This window comes from Pelophylax lessonae (genome assembly GCF_965119305.1).
Source record: "Pelophylax lessonae genome assembly, chromosome: 4".
Taxonomy (NCBI): Eukaryota; Metazoa; Chordata; class Amphibia; order Anura; family Ranidae; genus Pelophylax; species Pelophylax lessonae.
The window spans coordinates 558,885,815-558,913,691 of NC_138771.1; the positions used below are offsets into that span (position 1 = coordinate 558,885,815).

The 27,877-nt window shown below is 40.7% G+C and overlaps 1 protein-coding gene across 1 annotated transcript in view; it reads right to left on the bottom strand.

The window, feature by feature from the left end:
- LOC309553890 (zinc metalloproteinase-disintegrin-like VAP1) overlaps positions 1-27,877 on the bottom strand; it is a 118,429-nt gene that overhangs the window by 55,160 nt on the left and 35,392 nt on the right. Inside the window, exons 7-11 of the mRNA XM_082255376.1 lie at positions 26,234-26,296; positions 10,206-10,277; positions 9,163-9,332; positions 5,564-5,648; positions 4,701-4,831 (exon numbers count right to left, since the gene is read on the bottom strand). Of these exons, the coding sequence (XP_082111502.1) occupies positions 4,701-4,831; positions 5,564-5,648; positions 9,163-9,332; positions 10,206-10,277; positions 26,234-26,296 (521 nt within the window). The remainder of the gene's footprint in view (positions 1-4,700; positions 4,832-5,563; positions 5,649-9,162; positions 9,333-10,205; positions 10,278-26,233; positions 26,297-27,877) is intronic.

A 27,877-nucleotide genomic window follows, 5' to 3' on the forward strand; every position in this document is an offset into this window, starting at 1 on the left:
TGCACTTTGGAAAGTGCACAGTCTTTTTTACTTTAGTAAATCAAACCCAATGTGAGAGAAAAAAAAAAAACTAAATTAAATAAATAAGTGCTGTGCTAGTGCATACGCCTGGTAGCTAAAAAATCACCCCAGACTTAGCCAAAAGGCCTGGTGCAGATTAAATGGAAAGTGCCATGTGCCTGTTCAGACAAGTGGTGTTCCCACACTCACGTGCTACTAAGAACACCCCTGGGGCGACCAACTCCCAGGGGGCACTGGCACCACAGATTTTCTGCCTTCCCAGACCATGGCAAGACAAGGTAAACCTATTCAAATCATTAGGGAATGGGCTCCTCCAGTCTTCCCAGGGGTAATGCCCCTGTGCTCCAACTGCCTGTGGGCGCCTCAGTTTCTGTTCCAGCCGATACTAGCCTTCAGAGCCCCATCATACCAGCAGGGATAATGTACAGCCAGCCATTCTTACCAAAAGGCCAGAATGACGGCGTAGCAACCCTACTGGACACTGATAAGAACAGATGCACTCTTAGATAATTTTAAAGTGTAACTAAAGGCATACAGTATCTCCTAAAAGTGAGTACACCCCTCACATTTTTGTAAATATTTTATTCTATCTTTTCATGTGACAACACTGAATGACACTTTGTTACAATGTAAAGTAGTGAGTGTACAGCTTGTACAACAGTTTAAATTTGCTGTCCCCAAAAATAACTCAACACGCAGCCATTAATGTCTAAACCGCTGGCAGCAAAAGTGAGTAGACCTCTAAGTCAAATTGTCCAAACTGGGCACAAAGTGTCAATATTTTGTGTGGCCACTATTTTTTTCCAGCACTGCCTTAAACCTCTTGGGCATGGAGTTCATCAGAGCTTCACAGGTTCCCACTGGAGACCTCTTCCACTCCTCCCATGATGACATCATGGAGCTGGTGTATGTTAGAGACCTTGCGCTCCTCCATCTTACATTTGAGGATGCCCCACAGATGCCTAATAGGGTTTAGGTCTGGAGACATGCTTGGCCTGTCCATTACCTTTACCCTCAGCTTCTTTAGCAAGGCAGTGGTCTTCTTGGTTGCGTGTTTGGGGGTTGTTATCATGTTGGCATTCATGGTTCCCTCAATGAACTATAGCTCCCCAGTGCCAACAGCACTCATGCAGCCCCAGACCATGACACTCCCACCACAATGCTTGACTGCAGGCAAGACACACTTGTCTTTGTACTCCTCACCTGGTTGCAGCCACACACGCTTGACACCATCTGAACCAAATAAGTTTATCTTGGTCTCATCAGACCACAGGACATGGTTACAGTAATCCATGTCCTTAGTCTGCTTGTCTTCAGCAAATTGCGGCCTTTCTTGTGCATCATCTTTAGAAGAGGCTTCCTTCTGGGATGACAGCCATGCAGACCAATTTGATGCAGTGTGCGGCGTATGGTCTAGGCACTGACCACCCCTTCAACCTCTGCAGCAATGCTGGCAGCATTCATACATCTATTTCCTATACATATGATATGATGCCAAGCACGAGCACCCAACTTCTTTGGTCAACCGTGGCGAGGCCTGTTCTGAGTGGAACCTGTCCTGTTAAACCACTGTATGGTCTTGGCCACCATGCTGCAGCTCAGTTTCAGGGTCTTGGCAATCTTCTTATAGCCTAGGCCATCTTTATGTAGAGCAACAATTCTTTTTTTCAGATCCTCAGAGAGTTCTTTGCCATGAGGTGCCATTTTGAACATCCAATGACCAGTATGAGAGGATGAGAGTGATAACACCAAACTTAACACACCTGCTCCCCATTCACACCTGAGATCTTGTAACACTAACGAGTCACATTACACCGGGAAGGGAAAATAGCTAATTGAGCCCAATTTAGACATTTTCAATTAGGGGTGTATTCACTTTTGTTGCTAGCGGTTTAGACATTAATGGCTGTGTGTTGCGTTATTTTGAGGGGACGGCAAATTTACACTGTTATACAAGCTGTACACTCACTACATTGTAGCAAAGTGTCATTTCTTCAGTGTTGTCACCTAAAAAGATATAATAAAATATTTACAAAAATGTGAGGGGTGTACTCACTTTTGTGAAATACTGTAGCTTTTTTATGTTGGATAGAGTAAGGGAGGGTTTTAACCTCTGTCAGGTTTTTTTTTTTGCTATCTGTTCCTCATCGAGGGAGATTTCCCTTTACTTCCTTCCCCATAGCCAAAAAAAAAATGAGAGGAAAATTCTCCAAAGTGAGGGAATCCCGGTGTGTCACCATGGTCACCAGTGTGTCCTCATTGGAATATTTTCCCTCTATTAGTGTTTTGATGTCAACCCAAAATTTGGGACTTTCTTTTATTTTCACTTACAATGATAATTGTAAACAGGACAAATAGGGAGAAAGAATCTCTCAACAGGGTCCCAGACAGCAATAAAAACTGACACATGTTCTAATCCCTCTCCACTTTATCCAAAACTAAAAAATAAGCTTTGCCTTTAGTTAGTCTGCCATGACTAATTGGTGCTGAAATTTGTTGATTGCTTCTGAATAATTGAACAAATATCTGCATGTGTGCTGAAGTTGTAATTTTTTACTGAAATTCAGATCAACTAAATGATTGTTTTTAATAATAGATTGTTTAGATCATCATCCTCATATTTTAAACAATATTTACAGTCAATCGCAAAGTGTCGAACAATGCCCTGTGTTGGATGGTTCGATAGTTTTATTGATGATAAATCACTCCTATCCAAATCAACCACATTTGTGGGATAAAACCTCATGCTGTAAGAGGAGGAGATCATCATCGGAGACTACTAGCCAGAGAGGCTTGGTGGTATTTAGATTACAGACCAGAGTTCAACATGGTCTTAACCTTAGATGGGACCTGGGTCTACATCTGAAGTACTCCACCTCTATCTCTCAGATACAGATTTGATTTTCCTAATGACTGCTAGTTGTATTTCTAATTATTTCCCTTTCCAAGTCTTGATTCATATTATATTTCTTTTGTTCATGATATATATAGTTTGCATATACTTACTGTATAAGTATATATCAACTGACAGTGATATATGTTCATTTTCAAGTTCATGTTCATGTTCATGTTCATGTTCAAGTTCATTTACCTGGTCTAACTCCTCTTTCTTGCAACTGTGGATGTATGTATTTAAAACATGATTTCATGTTGTTATTTTATTAAGACTAAGGCCTATGTAAGAGGCTGAAACGCTTCAATAACTACAGATATTGATTTATTTAATTGAATGGATTTAATAAAATCATATATGTTTTATTTTTGAGACATTGTGGTGCTGGATTTTTTTTCCCTTTGATTGGATGTTTGGATGCCTGAGTACTGGGGCCACCCAAGCACTGTTTAGCATTAGGGGCAGTTTTGGGCTTGCAGCACGATTTCAATAGATACAAACTGTTATGTGTTTGGCCACATTAAGGCTAGGTTCACACCAGCCCATTCTCTGAAAAGTGATATGTTTCAGGCACTCAGGAGGAGATCTTGATGCTGAATTCCTGTTTTTTTTGTTTTTTTCCTCTGAACAATAAGAAATAGAAATGTGCCACTACCATGAGCCAAATGTTTGGTTTAACTGGAATGGCTGACTTTGACAGGCTTTGCCACCTGTATACTCGACAGGCTGCATTTAATTTGCCATGGCCAGGATGCACGGTCTCATTGCCGCGGCATGAGATCAGCTCCATCTAGCTGTATCGTTGACCTTAGATGGTCGGTCAGGGGGCCAGTAAACCCACGGCTCAAATGCCTGTAAAAACTGTGCCCCTTGCCCATGTGAAAGAAGTCTTCAGTGGTCCTGCACAAGTGTGCCTGTCAAGATTTACACATTGTTTTTATCAGTATGTCTCAAGAGCTGTGATTTGTATACTGTCCTACCTCTTCATTTGTTCTACATATGTCCTCTGGTCCCCCTGTACCTTTAGTGGCCCATCGCTCAAGGTCTATCATCTCTTTTCCACTATATCTTACTCAGGTGTACTACAGCATTGTAACATATTGGGGTTGATTTGCTGAAATTGTGCAAAATCTGATGCAGCTGTGCAAGGTAACCAATTAGCTTCTAATTTCAGCTTGTTCAATTAAACTTTGACAAAAAAACCTGGAAGCTGATTGGTTTCTATGTAGATCTGTACCAGATTTTGCACACTCCAGTTTTAATAAATCAACCCTATTGCTTTTCCCACATAATCCCTTTTACTGTCACTCAGTCAGCCATCCAATCTCTGTCTTCATTGCCATCCAGCCTGTGTGATTACAGGAGTAACAGCTCAAGCTGCTATGGCTGGTGATGTCAGATTCAAGAAGGTGGCACACAGCAGCAGAGGGGAATTTCACAGAATGAATAAGGCATGGTTTCAGTTGGCAAACCAGCTCCAAAAGTAAGTAGGAATACCGGCGCAGTCATAAAAACTATATGCGGATAGGGTGTCTTTAGACGTACAAGACCACCATATTCTTGCTGTAACAATGATGAAGAAAACTGGCGAGGCACCCTACTATTCTTAGCTTGTGTGGGTAGGCATTTTCTCATAGTCATAGAGACCATAGTCTAACAAACACATCTGACTAAAAATGTTAGGAAATCACCCAGCATACATAATCATAACATGGCAGTGAATCTCACCCCAATAAAACTCTGTAGTCACACAAATTCTGTAAATTATGTATTTGGACATACATACCTTAAAGAAGGTGCCATGATACAGGAACCTGACCCACAAGTACACGAAATGCCATCATGATCCATTCCCAGATTGTGTCCCATTTCATGAGCAATAGTTGCTCCCACAGGAATATATTCTGTAGAGTGATCCTGAGAACATAACATAGAAAGCTATCAAGACACACCATCAAGTCAACATTTCTATGTACACATGAAAGCATCACCTTTTCTTTCATTGCGATTTGAGTATTTCCTTTGGTGTAAGGCTTAGTTCACACCAGTGGCAGAGGAACAGTAGAAAAGGCAGATTATCTCCCTTTTTTCTGCCCCCAAATTTACCACATTCAAATTTATATAGTTGCAGAAGGCTGCGTTCACATTGCCACGCCACCATACTTCACTGCGTGGTGTGCCAATTTCAACTCAGTATGTTTCGTTTAACAGATGGCACCACCACTTATTGTCAATAGGACTGCACTGCAAACGCGTGCCAAAGGCAGCTATGGAAGTTACAGTAGTTCAATGTAAAAATCACCACTAGGATAAAAAAAAATACCCATGGGGTTTAAAAAAGTACCGCCTCTTAATCCTGTAAACTGACTGTCAACCATGGTCTAAAAAACTATTCATCACAAAATCGTGAAATAAGCCCTCAAGTGACACGTAGGTTAAAACTACCTATAGAATTACAGATAATTGTAACTGTTACATTTGTTCAATAAAAATATAAAAAAAAAAAAATTTAAAAAAAAACTACCTATAGACAAGAAGCAAAGTGTTAGTGTTATGAAGTATAAGACAAATATACCGGTACCTATTGGACAGTTAATATAACAAGTTTTACCATTGGAGACAGTAATAGGAGTTTGTGTCACGTCTCACCTGGATAACCCCTGTAGAGTGGGTGTCACTACACAGAGTGCTGACCCAAGCCAGTCCCACTGTAGAACCATCAAAGTCAGTGTGCCTGAAAGAGAAACATTGTGAGCCATGATTAATAGACGGAAATGTCTAAAATAATACATGAATCACTGCATGTTGGGTACAACTTTCAGCACTGTGGCCATCACTAGAGTGAGCTGTGCTTTGGATGTCCTTGCTTGGAAAATGCAGGCAGCTTCTAAAAAGTGTTTTGAAAGTTAGAAGGGTGATCTTTTTAATAACAATATCAGTAGTTTTATAATATTCATTGTTGATGTCATTTCTAAATTTGTTTTTAATTTTTGTGTAGCCTTCAGAAACTGGTTGGTTGTGTTATTTTTGTAGCCCAATAAACCTTTCAAAGTAATGGATACATTCAAGGTGCATTAAAACAAAATCTGTAGAAGTTGTCTTATTTGGAAAAGCCTTTCCCTGTCAGCATGCTGCAAAAAAGGACCGTTCCTCATTGTGTGAAAGCAGTGGTCTGCTGGTGTCCTACACACAAGCCCCTGATAAGTCAAACCCATAACTCACCATACAGCAGGGAGTATAAATTCCACTGATTGCAGAGCTATAGGTCTGACCTCTACAGAGAGACCACTGCTTGCACACAGCATGCAAGGTTCTTTCAGCTGAAGGTTCAGTCAGGCTTTAATACTATTAACAGTATATTTATTTTCTTCATTCCTATCTTTTTCTTTGCCGAAGCATTTTTCTACAACCCTATAGAAAATATTATACTAAAACATTTCTGACTTTTTAAATTGATCATTCAATTACGAGGTTGTTCATGCTGAAATATGTTTTTCCTTTTTTCATTTTGTTATTTTGCCATTTAAGATTTACTGTATAGTGGAATTCAAAACTCAGCCACTACTGATTAGTTCAGTTATTAGTAGATTAGTAGATTATTAATGAGTAAACCTCTTGTGGTTACTGGCAAAGAACTAATTGACATCAAGGTCAATTAGAGGTCACTGATACCTAGATGGACAGGCCAAAATCTAGTAGCATCAGTATGTGTCAGTTAACAGTTTCGACTAGTTTACACACCTAAATATATTTTATATTAAAACCTTTACAAGGCCTTTATTTAGTACAATTAAAAAAAAAAAAATACTTTGCTCAAACTTATTACAGGCTGGCAAATGGGCATTTTCTTTTTTTTTTTTTTAACAGTATTTTGTTTAGGAACTTACAGCTGACAGCTGACAGCTATCTACAAATAAATTCATGTGATCATTGTACTTTATGTGACTTATTAATCGTTTAACTGGGAACCATGCTGACTGATTCCTGAATATTATTGGAGATCCAAGACTCAGCCACAGTGCAGGTCTCACAATTAAGCCTCATGCACACAGAGGGGTTGAGACCTAAAATCTCCAGCTCTAGCATCAAATTCTGGCTTTTCCTACTCAGTATACTTCAGTTACAGCCCGCCGTAGAAGTGAATGTCTGTATGCGGCATACTTGGGTATACGCCGATGGTTTGTGCATGCATGACATATTCCTCGCATGCAGGATTTCCACAAGACTGCACACTTATAGATGTGAAGAAAACAGAGAATACCATCTATAGTGCAGGGAATTGTGCTGAGGGATGTTAAGCTACAGCTTGGGTCCGCAAGAGATTGTGAGATGTGCTAGCTACAGCAAACAAGCAAGAGGGGACATCCGGTTGTGTACCTCTATGGTGAATGCATATCTGTCATGAGAGTAATATGTGGCCTGCCTTTGCCTTCTGAAAATTCTAGCTGTCTGGCTGTAGTACTTTTGAGAGCCGGAACAGGCATGCTATACATGAAGGCATTTGTCTCTACAACAAACTCTAGACATACAAAAGTCAAAAACCCTGGGCAGTAATAGGTCTCTCCAAGAATATTAGACGGGCATATATATTTCTTCAAGACGCCTAGACAGGCATATGTCTTTCCAAGAATCCTAGACAGGAAAATGCTGCACCAAGACAACTAGATATGTCTCATCAAGAACCTTATATAAATATATGTCTTTTAAAAAACCCTAGACACACATATGTCTCTTTAAGAAAAATAAACATGCATATGTCTCTTCAAGAACCATAGACATGAATATGTTTTTTCAAAATCCGTAGATAGGCATATGTCTCTTTGAAAACTGTACTAATGTCTCACCAAGAGTCCTAGATAGGCATATGTATGAAAAGACAAGTATTTGCCTCGTCATAAACCCTAGACAGACATATGTCTCTTTAGAAACCCCAGACAAGTTTAGGTCTCTTCCAGAACCCTAGATAGGCATATGGCTCACAGAGAACCCTGAAAAGGGATATGTCTCTTCAAGGACACTAGCAGTGTTAATTTTGTTGACTAAAATATTTTCGTCAATGAAATTAACACTATTGTAGTAGACTATAATACGATGAAAGATAAAACAATTCAGATGACTAAAAAATAACTAAAACTAAAATGGCATTTTAGTCAAAAGAATATGACTAAAACTAAAATGAAATCAGTACATTTTAGTCAACTAAAATAATTTTGGTCGACTAAAATCGAATGAGTTTAGTTAAATTGTAATGCATTATTTAAGTATTTCTCTAGAATTTTCAAACTCATGATATACTCCAGGAGTAAAAAATCTAATACCATGTTATTATTTATGGCATTAAGGTTTGAACATGCACTACAGACACAGATTTAGCCTTTGTGATGTACAACTTATACTGTATATCACAACGGCTAAATCTGTGTCTAATGTATGTTCAAACCCTAACGCCATAAATAATGACATGTTATTAGATTTTTTACTCCAAGAGTACATAACGAATTTGAAAATTCTAGAGAAATGCTTAAATAATGAGTTATAATTTAACTAAACCCATTCGATTTTAGTCGACTAAAATGTACTGGAGATTTTATTTGAATAAAATTTACTAGAGATTTTATCGACTAAAATACGACTAAAATGGCGTTTTAGTCAAAAGACTATGACTAAATATAAATTTAAGTTTGACGTCAAAACTAACACTGCCTGAAAGTCAGAATTCTTATCTACATACATATTTTAGGTCAGTTGCTCAGATAGCACTGAAGTGTTAGCATCAGCATGACAGGCAGGGAAGAAATTTTCTAAAAAGTCATAACATTCTCAAAAGGTAAGCAATGGCAACTGACATCAAATCATCGTCACAGGTGTCAGTTAGGACTGCTTTAACACTTTATGAATCTTTAATAAACAATGAGGCTCATACTGTTTAATTTTATTTATTTTTTTCTGACTGAGCCTCAACTTAGCCTAGATGACAGCTGGATCCACAAAACCATAGGTTGCATTTAATTACAATGAAAGTTTTAGTAGAAAATTGTGGTAAGGCAAACTTTATAGAGAAAGCTTCATATCCTCCTAAACAAGAGCATTTGTACACAGCAGCCCTGGATCCATAAACAGTGCAGGATACATTTTCTCATGATTCAGGTTAATGGATTTCGCTGTGCAACTATGTATCTTTTTGCCTAATTAATTAACATCTGCTTTTGTCTATGCTGAATAGAACAGGCTACAATTGGTATACTTACGTTAGAAACTGAGCATTGTCGTTGGGTTTCCTGGGCAGTAAATCTATTTTCCTCCAATTAGAAAACCGATCAAGATTGGTGTTAGCCGAAGAGACAACTGGAAATAGGTCTCTGTTATCCCAGATCTCTATTCCAGTCAGAGCCACAAAAATTTTTAAGGGTTTGTACACCTGAAAATTAGAAAATATACTGTAAGATACATTCTATGACCAACCTTTTGTGGACATGCCTCTAAATTATTCAGGAGTTTCCAATGAAGGATACAGAAACTACAGCATACAAGGACATTTTAGACAACTAATCATTTCGAACATTGTGGCAACAGTTTGGTGAAGGCCCTTTGCTGCTCCAGCATAGCTGTACTCCAGTTTACAAAGCCAGATCCATAAAGGCAGGGTTTGATGAGTATGGTATACAAAAACTTGAGTCAACTGCACAGAGCCCTGATCTCAACCTTACTGAACACCATGGGGATGAACTTGAATGCATTTTTCAAGCCAGGTCTTCTCGTTCAACACCAGTACCCAATCTCACAAATGCATTTTTTGCCTGAATGGGTACGAATTCCTACAGACACACTCTGGACGTAATGTGAAAATCATTCATAGAAAAGTGGAGACTCTTATAGATGAAGTTACCCCCTTCTTAACGCCCATGGTTATTGAATAAGATGAGTGTGATGCTCAGGTGTTCACAAATCTTGGCCAAATTTTGCCATCTCTAATATATTTCTATAATATATAGATTTATATTATATATATATATATATATATATATATATATATATATATATATATATATATATATATACAATGTCTACAGTTAGGATTTAATGTAAAAAAGAACCATTACAAATGGAAAATACATTTGACGTAAGCATTTAATCTGACTTCAAACTAGACAAATATTCTGATAATATTTATTAGTGTTGCAGTTTTTGCCGTTGTACATTCTAGGAAGACCGTGTGGGGGGAGCTTACATTTCAGCCCACCCACATTAGGTATTATATGAATAAAGATTTAATAATTTTACAGCTACTCACCAAGTTAACAAAATTAACAATTCCAAACATGCGTTCCCGTAGCTCTTTTTTGTTACGACGGTATTTGATGTACTAGAAGAAACAATGTTTTACATTAGAGGTGCTAATATTTCTCAGTTGGATCAAATTTTAAAAACTGGAGAGAAGTGATAGTTGAAACCAGATTTACTGCAATTGCCAACTCTTTCCCTTTCTTTACCCATGGCCTATGGGGCTTGTATTGTCAGTTGCTATTAATTTGTTATGTGGCCAGTTGGCACAATACACATAAATACTAAAGCATTACCATAACATTTTTGCATCAATTTAGGGCAGAAGCCTAATCAATTACCACTATGCAACTGGAATGTTGAAGGAAATATTTTCAAACAAGTCTGTGTTGGTAGTACCATGGTGTTTTCTTTCCCTTGCCTCTGGCATATTCTGCCCACCCAAAGCTACTATGTGACCCACCCATTGCTTGAATCTGAAAACAAAAAGTTTATGCTTAATAGTGGGTGTAGAGTAAGCCAGGATTATAGCATCAATGTCTAATATTCGTTCACTACACGATAGATTTACCTTAGAGTGGTACCTGGATATCCAATTAAAAACAAACAAAAAAAAAAGCCAATTTCCCTATCGTGTATCTTTTAGTTCTCCTTGTCAAACAGTTCATAAGAAATCATTAATATTTAAGCACGGTATTATGAATTCCCTTATTGCAGGGTGACTCAAGGGACACATTTGTAAATAGCGAATGTTACATTCATCAAACATTCCTTACGGGTGTATTTTTTCAGCGAATGTGTTTAATATACATCAAATTATTCACCACCAGTGAAAGTTCATTGAATGTTAAATGTACTGCTTTACAAACATGATGATATCACGCATGTAGGTACAAGGAAATATGTCTCAGATTTCATTCACGATCACTTAGGGGACACATCCTTTTAAACAACCAGATTAAAGAGGACTTAACGTGATCCTAAAGCCTAAAAATTTTTCCCTAATGCATTCCTTGCATTAAGGTAAAAAATGTTTAGGCATCAGCATCCCCCACCCCTCCTTTTACGTACCTAAGCCCTCTTTCGATCCAGCGCTGAGCACATCTGCAGCTCTTCTCTCTCCTCATTTCTGGGTCTCGCTGTGATGATGGAGCGGGGGGGGGGGGTGGTTGAGTCCCGGTGTCTGTGTCAATGGACCCAGCAGCAGGTCTCAGGAGCGAGGATGCATTGGACAGGTAGGAGGGGCCTGGAGCACAAGTGGGGAACCAGATAAAAGGAGGTTCTCGGCTTCTCTGTGCAAATTCATTGCACAGAGCAGGTAAGTAAAGATATATTTGTTATTTTATCTTTACAATCAATTTACAGTGTATATAAGGATAAAAAAAAAAAATAGTACATCTCTCTAATACATATAATTCCCTATGTTTTTCCATTAACAATGTTACAAGTACCCGATAATCTGCCAGAATTCCAGTGTGCTCCTAACTTTCTTTTTATGCTGACAACACAGTGCCTTTTTTGTACTGAAATCCTAATCAGCTTTGTCAGTCCTGCCTGCTGTTCTACAAAACTCCGCCTATCCCCACCCCTCTTTGTCCCGCTCTGTCTCAGTGTACATGCATATGTGTTGATTTTTTTTACCAGCAAAAGAATGCTGCTGCCTTAACTCCCAAAAGCAACACACTAAGAAAAGAGCTCTGCCCCTGTAAGAATTTTACAAGCCTGTTAATGATGTCACAGGGGGTAAATAACATTGTTTCTCACTACAGGAACAAGCAATGAGAGGACATGTCCTACAAAGAAAGAAGGACGTTTGGGGGAAATTTAGGTAACGCCTGGACAAATACTTTTGGATACTAGAAAGAAAATGAAATGTCATCATTGAGACCACTTGCTGGACAAGCATTTAATACAAAACCCTCACAGTCTCCTTTTAAGGATTCTATTTTAGTCATCTCTGAGAAGAATTAAACCTAAATGGTAGATATCTACTACGGCAAAACTTGTGGGGGAACACCATGATCAATTTTAAAGTGCTTTGATATTCAAGTGCTTTTTCGTTTTTGGTAAAGTAAATTTAATGTGCCACTAAATTTGTATTTGAAACTGTTTCGTGTCACTCCTAGACAAGAAAGAGGGACACCATTCAAAGAAAAGTATGGAGGCAAAGTGCACACTTCTACCATACCCCCAGTTTTATGGACTTTGAAGAACTTCCAAAAAGTTGTTTAAAAAGATTGCTTTTTTTTCAATCACTACCTTTTCTTTACACTGGCTTTTAAAAAATAATAGATGCAAAAATTTAGAGGTCGGATGAAATGTTTAATGTAATATAACATGTTTGATATTAAATTGTACATTTACATGATGAGTTTAATGGTACACTTGATTTAAAGAAGTCTATATAACAGACACAAAAAAGGGACATCTGAGGAGAACAGAGATAGATGGTAGGGCCGGAGTTTAGGCGTTTGGCCTGTGCATTTATAAACTCATAACAGCACATTTTATTTTTAGTGTGCCTTCTTCTCTCCTCTTGAGGGACAGATAGATTGGTCCCAAAAGAGGTACAGTCCTTCCAAAAGAGGTATCTTTTGAATCTTTCCTGTTTGGTCTTGGTGATGTACACCCTGGTTGTTGGTGGAAATGTATTATTTTCCTTTTTATGCTTATTGTTTTGAACAAAAACAAAAAACAGACAAACAGCTGTATAAGGAGAAATTCACATCATCATCCTACCATAACGCTAGTTATAGCTCTTGCCTAGGAAGCAAGCATGCATTTATGAAGAAAGAAGAGATGTGTACAACTAGAGGGTACAGCCCCCCAGTAGTGTACAAAGTGGTTAACAGAAGGCAAGAATTTGGGTGGCAATGATCAAAGTGCAACAATTTAATATGAATGCTAAAATGTCACATTTAACACTAGAATATAGCTCAAATGTGATACAAATTAATAAAGCCCGACACCATATTACTAGAGATGGCCTTTGCGGTTCGCCCGACGGTCGGTTCTCGGCAAATTTTTCTTGTTCGCTACCCGCCACATTTGCGAACACATGGCGTTGTTCGTGGCGGCCATATTAGTTTAAATTGGGGAGAACTTTGACCCATGACACAGCCGTCAGGTGGAACGGGACAGCCAATTAAAACATTTCAGCACATGGACATGCCTCCTACCCTATAAATAGACCTGAGCTGTCGGCCATTTCACATTCTGCTTTTTGCCAGCGTAGGGAGAGGTCTGCTGTGTTCATGAGGGAGAGATTGCCAGACACAAATAGCTCTGTGAAGATCCACTAAAGTCCTTTTCAGGGCTCGTATTTCGGTATAGGTCTACCAGTATCTTTTCAGGTTAGGGGCAGGTATCCAGTCTGTGCTTTAGGGGCAGTTAGAGAGATCGGCTGCAGTCACACAAATCGCTCTGTTAATGTCCACAAAAGTCATTTTCAGGGCTGCAATTTTTTGTATAGGTCCAGTCTCTTTTCAGGTTAGGGGCAGGTATCCAGTCTGTGCTTTAGGGGCAGTTAGAGATCAGCAGCAGTCACACAAATCGCCCTGTTAATGTCCACAAAAGTCATTTAAAGGGCTGCAAATTCTTTGGTATTGCTGTGCAGTGCACTAAAAAAAGGGGGGGGGGGTAATCCACAGTATAATATACTTTGTAGAAAGCATATTATAGTGGATTAGTAGTATTATTGTGCTCTGTGCAGCATTGTGACAGGTGTGGTGACTGAGCGTTGCTGCAGCAATACTACAAACAGTAACAAAAGCACTTATAATGTATTATAACTGGTGTGATAGACTAATGGCCCCCCCAATACCACATATTGAAGTGGGGTGTTATCTGACTATACTTTTACAAGTGTATTTGTTTCCTGCAACAATATTGCCTCTTTTGCTGTGTTAAGTCTGGTACACACAGTGCCAAACTCACTGGCCATTTTTTTGAACTGGTGTGATAGACCAGTGGCCCCCCAATACCACATATTGAAGTGGGGTGTTATTTAACAATATAATTTTATAAGAGTGTATTTTAGTCCTGCAAAAATTTGGCCTCTTGCTGTGTAAACTGTGCTACACACAGTGACAACAGTTGCTGGCCAATTATTTGTAGAACTGTTGTAATAAACCTGTGGCCCCCCAATACCACATATTGAAGCGGGGTGTTATCTGAGTATACTTTTACAAGTGTATTCGTGTCCTGCAACAATATTGCCTCTTTTGCTGAGTTAAGTCTGGTACAAACAGTGCCAAACTCACTGGCCAATGTTTTGAACAACTGGTGTGATAGACCAGTGGCCCCCAATACCACATATTGAAGTGGGGTGTTATCTGTGCAAACTTTTACAAGTGTATTTGTTTCCTGCAACAATATTGCCTCTTTTGCTGAGTTAAGTCTGGTACACACAGTGACAACAGTTACTGGCCAATTATTTGTAGAACTGGTGTGATAAACATGTGGCCCCCCAATACCACAGATTGAAGTGAGGTGTTATTTAACAGTATACTTTTCTAAGATTGTATTTTAGTCCTGCAAAAATTTGGCCTCTTTTGCTGTGTTAACTGTGCTACACACAGTGACAACAGTTACTGGCCAATTATTTGTAGAACTGGTGTGATAAACCTGTGGCCCCCCAATACCACAGATTGAAGTGAGGTGTTATTTAACAGTATACTTTTCTAAGATTGTATTTTAGTCCTGCAAAAATTTGGCCTCTTTTGCTGTGTTAACTGTGTTACACACAGTGACAACAGTTACTGGCCAATTATTTGTAGAACTGGCGGACTGACGGACCGGCAGATAGGGAGGAGAGGCAGGCAGAACTTGCATTGCACAAGAGGTACAAAGCAGACTGCAAATGTATCAGGAGCGAGCCATTAACCATGTACAGTCACATCTGTCGCTCCAAGGACGCCGTCACATGGCTCTGGAGTGTGGGCTTTTGTGTGGCCGCCATCTGCAGCCTTTGCAGTCATCGCATAAGTCGTGATAACCCCAACACTCACCTAGGGACAACCGCCTTAAGAAGGCACTTGAAATCCCATCACCGAGCCCAGTGAGAACAACACCGTCAGAACCCACAAAGCCACACTCCAGGCTCTCACCATCCAGCCTCTTCTCCTTCTCCTTCTCCTCACATTTGTCCTCCACCGCACCTTCCATGATGCCGTCGTCATGTTGTTCTGGAAAAAGGCAGGCTTCTGTGGCTCAAATGTTGGAGCGTAAAAAAAGGTGTCCGACAGGTGTCCGACTACATCGGGTTAACGGCCGATGTGGATGCTCTGAGGAGTGATGAACCCCTGGACTACTGGGTGGGCAGGCTTGACCTCTGGTCAGAGCTTGCACAATTTGCAATGGAACTGTTGGCTTGCCCCCGTCCAGTGTCCTGTCCGAAAGGACGTTCAGCGCAGCAGGGGGGATCGTGACCGATAAGCGCACTCGCCTAGCTCATGACAGTGTAGACTACCTCACATTTATAAAAGTGAATGAGGCATGGATCTCTGAGGAATTCAACACATGTGACCAGTAGACCATGTTTCATTGAAATTCCTCATGCCAGGCCACAAACATCCGCCAGACTGCCATCCACCCACAGCAATTCTTGGTCCTTGGCTTCGCTACATACAGCGGCATAAAAGGCTTTTCCTGTCCATTGAATGGCTAATTTTTGGGGCCTATACAGGCCGAGACTTACTTCTGTATACTGTGAATGCCTAATGTACCTCTAGCCATCAAATACACTACGTTCTTTGCTGTCAGTTAAACCCATGTGAGCTAGTTTTTGGGGCCTATACAGGCCGAGACTTACTTCTGTATCCTGTGAATGCCTAATGTACTTCCAGCCATCAAATACTACGTTCTTTGCTGTCAGTTAAATCCATGTGAGCTAATTTTTGGAGCCTATACAGACCGACACTTACTTCTGTATACTGTGTGAATGCCTAATGTACCTCTAGCCATCAAATACACTATGTTCTTAGCTGTCAGTTAAACCCATGTGAGCTAATTTTTGGGGCCTATACAGGCCGACACTTACTTCTGTATACTGCGAATGCCTAATGTACCTCCAGCCATCAAATATACTACGTTCTTTGCTGTCAGTTAAACCCATGTGAGCTAATTTTTGGAGCCTATACAGGCCAACACTTACTTCTGTATATTGTGTGAATGCCTAATGTACCTCTAGCCATCAAATACACTACGTTCTTAGCTGTCAGTTAAACCCATGCGGGCTACTTTTTGGGGCCTATACAGGCCGACACTTACTTCTGTATACTGTGAATGCCTAATGTACCTCCAGCCATCAAATACACTACGTTCTTTGCTGTCAGTTAAACCCATGTGAGCTAATTTTTGGGGCCTATACAGGCAGAAACTTACTTCTGTATCCTTTGAATGCCTAATGTACCTCCAACCATCAAATACTACGTTCTTTGCTGTCAGTTAAACCCATGTGAGCTAATTTTTGGAGCCTATACAGGCCGACACTTACTTCTGTATACTGTGTGAATGCCTAATGTACCTCTAGCCATCAAATACACTACGTTCTTAGCTGTCAGTTAAACCCATGTGGGCTAATTTTTGGGGCCTATACAGGCCGACACTTACTTCTGTATACTGTGAATGCCTAATGTACCTCCAGCCATCAAATACACTACATTCTTTGCTGTCAGTTAAACCCGTGTGAGCAAATTTTTGGGGCCTATACAGGCCGACACTTACTTCTGTATACTGTGAATGCCTAATGTACCTCCATCCATCAAATACTACGTTCTTTGCTGTCAGTTAAACCCATGTGAGCTAATTTTTTGGGGCCTATACAGGCCAACACTTACTTCTGTATACTGTGTGAATACCTAATGTACCTCCAGCCACCAAATACTACGTTCTTAGCTGTCGGGTAAACCCATGTGGGCTAATTTTTGGGGCCTTTTATGGCCGACACTTACTTCTGTATTCTGTGAATGCCTAATGAACCTCCAGCCATCAAATACTATGTTCTTAGCTGTCAGTTAAACCCATGTGGGCTAATTTTTGGGGCCTATACAGGCCGACACTTACTTCTGTATCCTGTGAATGCCTAATGTACCTCCAGCCATCAAATACTACGTTCTTAGCTGTCAGGTAAACCCATGTGGGCTAATTTTTGGGGCCAATACTGGCCGACACTTACTTTTGTATCCTCTGAATGCCTAATGTACCTTCAGCCACCAAATACTATGTTCTTAGCTGTCAGGTAAATCCATGTGGGCTAATATTTGGGGCTTATACAGGCCGACACTTACTTATGTATCCTGTGAATGCCTAATGTACCTTCAGCCACCAAATACTACGTTCTTAGCTGTCAGGTAAACCCATGTGGGCTAATTTTTGGGGCCTTTTATGGCCGACACTTACTTCTGTATCCTGTGAATGCCTAATGTACCTTCAGCCACAGAATACTACGTTCTTAGCTGTCAGGTAAACCCATGTGGGCTATTTTTTGGGGGCTTTTATGGCCAACACTTACTTCTGTATCCTGTGAATGCCTAATGTACCTCCAGCCATCAAATTCTACGTTCTTAGCTGCCAGTTGAACCCATATGGGCTAATTTTTGGGGCCTATACAGGCCGACACTTACTTCTGTATCCTGTTAATGCCTAATGTACCTTCAGCCACCAATACTACGTTCTTAGCTGTCAGGTAAACCCATGTAGGCTAATTTTTGGGGCCTTTTATGGCCGACTTTTACTTCTGTATACTGTGAATGCCTAATGTACCTCCAGCCATCAAATACACTACGTTCTTTGCTGTCAGTTAAACCCATGTGAGCTAATTTTTGGGGCCTATACAGGCAGAAACTTACTTCTGTATCCTTTGAATGCCTAATGTACCTCCAACCATCAAATACTACGTTCTTTGCTGTCAGTTAAACCCATGTGAGCTAATTTTTGGAGCCTATACAGGCCGACACTTACTTCTGTATACTGTGTGAATGCCTAATGTACCTCTAGCCATCAAATACACTACGTTCTTAGCTGTCAGTTAAACCCATGTGGGCTAATTTTTGGGGCCTATACAGGCCGACACTTACTTCTGTATACTGTGAATGCCTAATGTACCTCCAGCCATCAAATACACTACATTCTTTGCTGTCAGTTAAACCCGTGTGAGCAAATTTTTGGGGCCTATACAGGCCGACACTTACTTCTGTATACTGTGAATGCCTAATGTACCTCCATCCATCAAATACTACGTTCTTTGCTGTCAGTTAAACCCATGTGAGCTAATTTTTTGGGGCCTATACAGGCCAACACTTACTTCTGTATACTGTGTGAATACCTAATGTACCTCCAGCCACCAAATACTACGTTCTTAGCTGTCGGGTAAACCCATGTGGGCTAATTTTTGGGGCCTTTTATGGCCGACACTTACTTCTGTATTCTGTGAATGCCTAATGAACCTCCAGCCATCAAATACTATGTTCTTAGCTGTCAGTTAAACCCATGTGGGCTAATTTTTGGGGCCTATACAGGCCGACACTTACTTCTGTATCCTGTGAATGCCTAATGTACCTCCAGCCATCAAATACTACGTTCTTAGCTGTCAGGTAAACCCATGTGGGCTAATTTTTGGGGCCAATACTGGCCGACACTTACTTTTGTATCCTCTGAATGCCTAATGTACCTTCAGCCATCAAATACTATGTTCTTAGCTGTCAGGTAAATCCATGTGGGCTAATATTTGGGGCTTATACAGGCCGACACTTACTTATGTATCCTGTGAATGCCTAATGTACCTTCAGCCACCAAATACTACGTTCTTAGCTGTCAGGTAAACCCATGTGGGCTAATTTTTGGGGCCTTTTATGGCCGACACTTACTTCTGTATCCTGTGAATGCCTAATGTACCTTCAGCCACAGAATACTACGTTCTTAGCTGTCAGGTAAACCCATGTGGGCTATTTTTTGGGGGCTTTTATGGCCAACACTTACTTCTGTATCCTGTGAATGCCTAATGTACCTCCAGCCATCAAATTCTACGTTCTTAGCTGCCAGTTGAACCCATATGGGCTAATTTTTGGGGCCTATACAGGCCGACACTTACTTCTGTATCCTGTTAATGCCTAATGTACCTTCAGCCACCAATACTACGTTCTTAGCTGTCAGGTAAACCCATGTAGGCTAATTTTTGGGGCCTTTTATGCCCGACTTTTACTTCTGTATCCGGTGAATGCCTAATGAACCTCCAGCCATCAAATACTATGTTCTTAGCTGTCAGTTAAACCCATGTGGGCTAATTTTTGGGGCCTATACAGGCCGACACTTACTTCTGTATACCGTGTGAATGCCTAATGTACCTCTAGCCATCAAATACACTACGTTCTTAGCTGTCAGTTAAACCCATGTGGGCTAATTTTTTGGGCCTATACAGGCCGACACTTACTTCTGTATACTGTGAATGCCTAATGTACCTCCAGCCATCAAATACACTACATTCTTTGCTGTCAGTTAAACCCGTGTGAGCAAATTTTTGGGGCCTATACAGGCCGACACTTACTTCTGTATACTGTGAATGCCTAATGTACCTCCATCCATCAAATACTACGTTCTTTGCTGTCAGTTAAACCCATGTGAGCTAATTTTTTGGGGCCTATACAGGCCAACACTTACTTCTGTATACTGTGTGAATACCTAATGTACCTCCAGCCACCAAATACTACGTTCTTAGCTGTCGGGTAAACCCATGTGGGCTAATTTTTGGGGCCTTTTATGGCCGACACTTACTTCTGTATTCTGTGAATGCCTAATGAACCTCCAGCCATCAAATACTATGTTCCTAGCTGTCAGTTAAACCCATGTGGGCTAATTTTTGGGGCCTATACAGGCCGACACTTACTTCTGTATCCTGTGAATGCCTAATGTACCTCCAGCCATCAAATACTACGTTCTTAGCTGTCAGGTAAACCCATGTGGGCTAATTTTTGGGGCCAATACTGGCCGACACTTACTTTTGTATCCTCTGAATGCCTAATGTACCTTCAGCCATCAAATACTATGTTCCTAGCTGTCAGTTAAACCCATGTGGGCTAATTTTTGGGGCCTATACAGGCCGACACTTACTTCTGTATCCTGTGAATGCCTAATGTACCTCCAGCCATCAAATACTACGTTCTTAGCTGTCAGGTAAACCCATGTGGGCTAATTTTTGGGGCCAATACTGGCCGACACTTACTTTTGTATCCTCTGAATGCCTAATGTACCTTCAGCCACCAAATACTATGTTCTTAGCTGTCAGGTAAACCCATGTGGGCTAATATTTGGGGCTTATACAGGCCGACACTTACTTCTGTATCCTGTGAATGCCTAATGTACCTTCAGCCACCAAATACTACGTTCTTAGCTGTCAGATAAACCCATGTGGGCTAATTTTTGGGGCCTTTCATGGCCGACACTTACTTCTGTATCCTGTGAATGCCTAATGTACCTTCAGCCACAGAATACTACGTTCTTAGCTGTCAGGTAAACCCATGTGGGCTATTTTTTGGGGGCTTTTATGGCCAACACTTACTTCTGTATCCTGTGAATGCCTAATGTACTTCCAGCCATCAAATTCTACGTTCTTAGCTGCCAGTTGAACCCATATGGGCTAATTTTTGGGGCCTATACAGGCCGACACTTACTTCTGTATCCTGTTAATGCCTAATGTACCTTCAGCCACCAATACTACGTTCTTAGCTGTCAGGTAAACCCATGTAGGCTAATTTTTGGGGCCTTTTATGGCCGACACTTACTTCTGTATCCGGTGAATGCCTAAGGAACCTCCAGCCATCAAATACTATGTTCTTAGCTGTCAGTTAAACCCATGTGGGCTAATTTTCGGGGCCTATACAGGCCGACACTTACTTCTGTATCCTGTGAATGCCTAATGTACCTCCAGCCATCAAATACTACGTTCTTAGCTGTCAGGTAAACCCATGTGGGCTAATTTTTGGGGCCAATACTGGCCGACACTTACTTCTGTATTCTGTGAATGCCTAATGTACCTCCAGCCACAGAATACAACGTTCTTAGCTGTCAGGTAAATGCATGTGGGCTAATTTTTGGGGCCTGGAATGGCAGACACTTAATTGTTTATCCTGTGAATGCCTAATTTTTCAGACTGGAATTGAACATCAATGGGTCTGTAAAGGTTCCGCCAAATTGTGGAATGGATGCGGACCCATTTTACAGATGTATGAATGGACCCTATATGTATTAGACATGTATTTACCGGCTGCTGTCAGTGCTGGCTGATTTATGAAAAAAAAATAATAATTTTTTGCTGTAAAAAAAAAATAAAAATTAGGGCAACTTTTCCAATTGCAATACTTCTGTTATGGCATTGTCCATGTGCTGGGACTATTTGTAGTTTTGCTGGCCTTGGGTCTCTGTTGTTGTATATGGGTGGGTGATTTGATCTTACTATACCCGTTCCGTGATGATATCCCTCTTATTTAGGGTAGGGTCGGTATACGGGGTTCCAAACTGTTTGAGCAACTCAAGCCCATCCACTAGGTCCACATTGGTCCCGCTCTATGTACCCACCGGTCACAGCATACATAGACGGCAAACTCCAAGGCAGCAGCAGTGCTCAGCCAGGCCCTTCACTACACACTATTGCTCTGTCCATACCACTTCATGATAGCACTGATAGACTGGATACAATACATCCATCTTTGGGCTAGATGCTGTTACAAGCACCCGCCAGCAAAGTCCTTGATGCATGAGTGACGTCTTCATATGAAAGTTCTTCATATCCAATAAACATATTTATATATACAGTGATGATCGAAAGTTTGGGCACCCCAGGTAAAAATTTGTAGTAATGTGCATAAAAAGTCAAGGAAAGATGGAAAAATCTCCAAAAGGCATCAAATTACAGATTAGACATTCTTATAATATGTCAACAAAAGTTAGATTTTATTTTCATCATTTACACTTTCAAAATAACAGAAAACAAAAAAAAAAGGCGTCTGCAAAAGTTTGGGCACCCTGCAGAGTTAATATCTTGTACTGCCCCCTTTGGCAAGTATCACAGCTTGTAAACGTTTTTTGTAGCCAGCCAAGAGTCTTTCAATTCTTGTTTGAGGTATCTTTGCCCATTCTTCCTTGCAAAAGTCTTCCAGTTCTTTGAGATTTCTGGGCAGTCTGTCACGCACTGCTCTTTTAAGGTCTGTCCATAGATTTTCAATTATGTTGAGGTCAGGAGATTGTGAAGGCCATGGCAAAACCTTCAGTTTACGCCACTTGATGTAATCCCCTGTGGATTTCGAGGTGTGTTTAGGATCCATTATCCATTTGTAGAAGCCATCCTCTCTTTAACTTCAGCTTTTTCACAGATGGCATCAAGTTACCATCCAAAATTTGCTGAAAAATTTATTGAATCCATTTTCCTTCTACTCGTGAGATGTTCCCTGTGCCACTGGCTGCAATACAACCCCAAAGCATGATTGATCCACCCCCATGCTTAACAGTTGGACAGAGGTTCTTTTCATTAAATTCTGTGCCCCTTCTTTTCCAAACGTACCTTTGCTCATTCCGGCCAAAAGGTTCAATTTTGACCTCATCGGTCCACAGAACTTGTTTCCAAAATGCATCAGGCTTGTCTATATGTTCATTTGCAAAGTTCAAACGCTGATTTTTGTGGTGAGGACGTAGAAGAGGTTTTCTTCTGATGACTCTTCCATGAAGACCATACTTGTACAAGTATCTCTTAATAGTGGAATAGTGTACCACAACTCCAGTGTCTGCCAGATCTTTCTGGAGGGATCGTGCAGTCAAACGTGGGTTTTGAATTGTTTTCTCACAATCCTGCGAGCTGTTCTGTCTGATATTTTTCTTGGTCTTCCAGATCTTTTAACTTCCACTGTTCCTGATGACTGCCATTTCTTAATTACATTCCGAACAGAGGATATTGATATCTGAAAACTCTTTGCTATCTTCTTATAGCCTTCTCCAGCTTTGTGAGCGTCAACTATTTTAAGTTTCAGGTTTCTAGGCAACTGCTTAGAAGATCCCATGGTGCTGATTGTTGGGGCAAGGTCAGATGAGTCTGGTCATTTAAAACCTTTGAGATTGACATCACCTGGTCTTCCCAGACGATGATTGAGAACAATCTATGACACTGGCAGGTCTCAGCCTTGCAAAGGGGGCAGTGCATGCTATAAATTCTGCAGGGTGCCCAAACTTTTGCAGACGTCATTTTTTTGTTTTCTGCAATTTTGAAAGTGTCAATGATGGAAATAAAATCTAACTTTTGTTGACATGTTATAAGAATGTCTAATCTGTTATTTGATGCCTTTTGGAGATTTTTCCATCTTTCCTTGGCTTCTTTATGCACATTAATACAAATTTTTACCTGGGGTGCCCAAACTTTCAATCACCACTGTATGGTTTAATTTAAGACTCAATTGTTTCTTGGCCTTCACTAGGGGGAGCACAGACAGAGAGCGGTATGATATTAATCAATGAAATAGCTCTTACAGATAAAGATTTATTTTCATCTTTCCCTTCACGGGTTAGTACTAGTTTAAGCCAGTAATTATTGACTTCAATTATTTTACATTTTGTCCCTCCGCAGGGACTCTGTAGTTTCATAATAATTGTCGGCTAGAGATAGGAGGTTAATGAGGAATAGCAGTCTACAAAATATAATTGTATCCGAGTCTCTTCACTTTTAAATAGGTAAATATTTTATGTACACATAATTGATCAAATTTATAGGTATTTTACATCTCACTCTTCGAAAAGACTTGGAGGTTTAATTTGGTCTTCAAGCCAAGGGGAGTCCAGGACCTAAGTTTATGAATCCACCATTTCTCCTACCTTAGTATGACTTTATCAAAGTACCCCCTCCTGGGTGATAACTTAAGGGCATAGATCCCTTTAATCTTCATGCCCTCAGTGCTACCCCTATGTATCTTTTGGAAGTGTCTGGCTAGGATCTTGTCCACAAATGGGCACATCTGGCACTTACCACAATGGTACATACCCTTGGTTCTGGGGTACTCAGTTAGCCAACTGCTGTCCAGCATTTTAGTATATTCCGAGTGAATAAGAAAATCACCAAAATTGCAAGCTCTTTGAGGAACCAATTTAGGGGCACTTCCAACAAATTTAGCTACATTTGGGTTATTCTGTAGTATAGGCCAATGCTTGTTTAATATTGTCTGTACCTGTTCCAATTAGCTTCCAATTTGGGTGATAAGTCTAACTTGATTTGAACCCTCAATTTTATCTCTTTTTTCTCCTTTTTTTTTTTGAAGGAGTGTATCTCTTTTGTAATGTGTCACTCTTTGTTTGGCTTTCACAGCTGTCTGTGAGTTTACATCTTGCAAATCTGCCCTTCACACTACACACCTTATTCATCATCTTTTCAATCCATCCGAACCTGAAGATATTTTTTGCAGCATTTACAAGCGATCCCTATCTATATACATCCAATGTTGAGCAAGCAATCTATTCACTTTTGAAATCGTAATAGGGGTGCAACACATTGCAACAATCAGTGACTACTAGCAATAACTCTTTATTGCTCAACATGGCTCATTTGCTGGAAAAAGCCTAACTGGTGATTAGGCAAAGAATTTTGCCATCCCAGCTGTATTACTTCCTATGCGGGTTATGTGCAATATGAAGTCAGATCTGAAAGATCTCCACGATCATGGATCTTAACTGGCATACATGTTACACATACACCGTCACATCCAGACGCAATCAGTGAATCATTTTTGTCTTTGTATGTGTTGTCCAGTATGTGGTAATTACGTGATAGATGTGTGATATGGTGTCGGGCTTTATTAACTTGTAACACATTTTAGCTATATTCTTCAGTGTTAAATTTGACATTTTAGCATTCTTATTAAATTGTTGCACTTTGATCATCGCCACCCAAATTCTTGCCTTCTGTTAACCACTTTGTGCACTACTGGGGGCTGTACCCTCCAGTTTTACACATCTCTTGTTTCTTCACTTATTGCTTTGCACTAAATCAGGGGTGGGGAACCTCCGGCCCGCATGATCGTTCTGTCGCCCCCCCCCCGTGCCGCTGTGTCAGAAGGAGCCAATGGCTCCATTCTGACACTGTGAATCTCCTAAAAGGGTGGACCCGAGGCGCAGAGCAGTGCGCCTCGAGCCCGCCCATTTGTGTGACAATAGCGAATGAAAATTCGCTACTGTCTCACGGATCCTCCTCCTCCTTGGCCAATGCCATTGGCCGAGGAGGAGGCGGGACGCGGGAGGACTCGAAGAGACGCGGGGACTGAAGAGAGGAAGCCGCCGCTACAATAGGTAAGTCAAGTGCCCTGGGGCTTGGCACACTGTTCACTCTGCATTGTGGTCAATCAGTCTGCATTGAAATTGGGCATGCTGTGGTCACTCCGCATTGAAATTGGGCACGCTGTGGTCACTGCGTATTGAAAGGGGGAACGCTGTGGTCACTCCGCATTGAAAAGGGGGCACGCTGTGATCACTCCGCATTGAAAGGGGACACGCTGTGGTCACTCCGCATTGAAAGGGGGCACGCTGTGGTCACTCTGCATTGAAAGGGGGCACGCTGTGGTCACTCTGCATTGAAAGGGGGCACACTGTGGTCAGTCTGCATTTAAAGGGGGCACCCTGTGGTCAGTCTGCATTGAAAGGGGGCACACTATACCTTGATTACTGAAGGCCCCTTTCACACTTTTGTGACCTCAAAGTCACGCAATTTTTTACAGCGTTTTTTGCCGCAAAGCAATGCCTATTACATTTATGCATACATTTTGTACGGCCCCCGAATGATGTTACAAAAATCCAAGTGGCCCTTGGCAGAAAAAAGGTTCCCCACCCCTGCACTAAATGGTGGAACGGCGGCATTAGACTTAGCCATCTTACTATAGGTTCTTATTTTATTTTTATAGTCATTTTATAAATATTAATTACACTAATGTCATGTACATACCATTAATGAAGTAATTGCATCCCCTGTGCAATTAGTAGTACATAAGTTCAATATACTGTATATTGTCATCTTACCATGGAATTATCAGCCACCAGATAAAGTTCGATATATTTTCTTGACTTGAGGAATGCACTTTTCTGTGAATGAAAACCCATTAAAGTGTAAACAACGATTCAGAAGCGTAAAACAAGTCTAAAAAATATTTTACTGTACTAAGTACAGATCCAATGCTGGCCATAGATAGGCATAAATCCCCCTATGAACACCAATCAAGATATATATGCCCATCCTGTGTATCACACAGTGTAGTGCAGTGTAGTGCTACTGGGACATGCTGCTATTTTATACCGTGCAGCCTACCGAAAATAAATGTAACTAGCACTGGGATACCTTCCTTCCTTTTTCTCATTCAGAACTGAGACAGTTCAGCCTGCTTCCATCCAGCTGGAAATCTCTTTGAGCTGTAATAAATGGTAGTGACACCAGATACCAGATAATCTTATTGTTCCCCAAATAAGTCCTATTGTTTCTGAACCCATTGTTTATGACAAAATCTTTCCCCTGTCCTGTCCTGACCTGGCCACCTCTGTTTACAATAATTCACTCTCATCCTTACTGGACGCACTTGCTCCTCTAGCTACACGCAGAATCAGGCCCCAACTGTTACAACCCTGGCAAACAGACAACACCAGAAATCTCAAGAGACATTGCTGAGCACTTGAACGACTGTGGCGTAAAACCAAATCCCTTCAGGACTTCACCCTTAAAAAATCTGCCATCCTAAAATACAATTCCTGCTTCCATGCTGCCAAACAAACCTACTTTGTCTCTCTTATTAATACATTGTTATCCAGTGCCTGTTAGCTCTTCTCTACCTTTAACTCTCTGCTTTGTCTTCCACCCCCCTCTACCCACTAATGCACTCAATGTCCAAAAGATTGCCAATCATGTCAAAGGTAAGATTGATGAAATACATGAGGACAACTCCACTGTAGATACATCTTCCCCTCTCAACATACCTTGTCTAACAGCACAGTCAACACTCTCCTCTTTTGAACTCGCTACTGCTGAAGAGGTTACAAAACTTTTCTCAGATGCCCACCTAAACAATTGTCCCCTGGATCCTGTTCCCTCACAACTACCTGTTCTCTCACAACTACTACGGCCCCCTTCTTATTCTATCCTATACTCCCTCACTCACATCTTTAATCTCTGCCTCTCTAGTGGCACCATCCCCTCCCCTCTAAAGCATGCATAGATCACTCCCATACTTAAAAAGCCCTCACTGGACCTCACCAACCTGAACAACTTAAGACTAGGGATGATCAAACTTTTCAAAAGTTCGGTTCGACCAGAACACCCGAACTTCCCAAAAGTTCGGCCCGGATTTCAGAACCCCTTTGAAATCAATGGGACCTGAACTTCGGTAATCAAAAAACACCATTTGAAGCCCTAAAACCCAATAAATGCCCCTAAAAAGTGCATAGGGTTCTGGGTCATGCCCTAGGGACTATTAATCACACAAAAAAAAGTTCTTAAAAATTGTCATTTTTGATAGAGAGCCAATTATTGAAAAAATTATTGAAAAAAAAATGAGATTTCTTTGGATTTAGTGTCTGGGGGGGGGGTCTAAAAAGTGTACCTGTGAAGTTTCAGCTCTGTAGCATGTGTAGAACCAGAAAAAAAAGTTTGTTTGTATTAGAATTAATATAGAACAG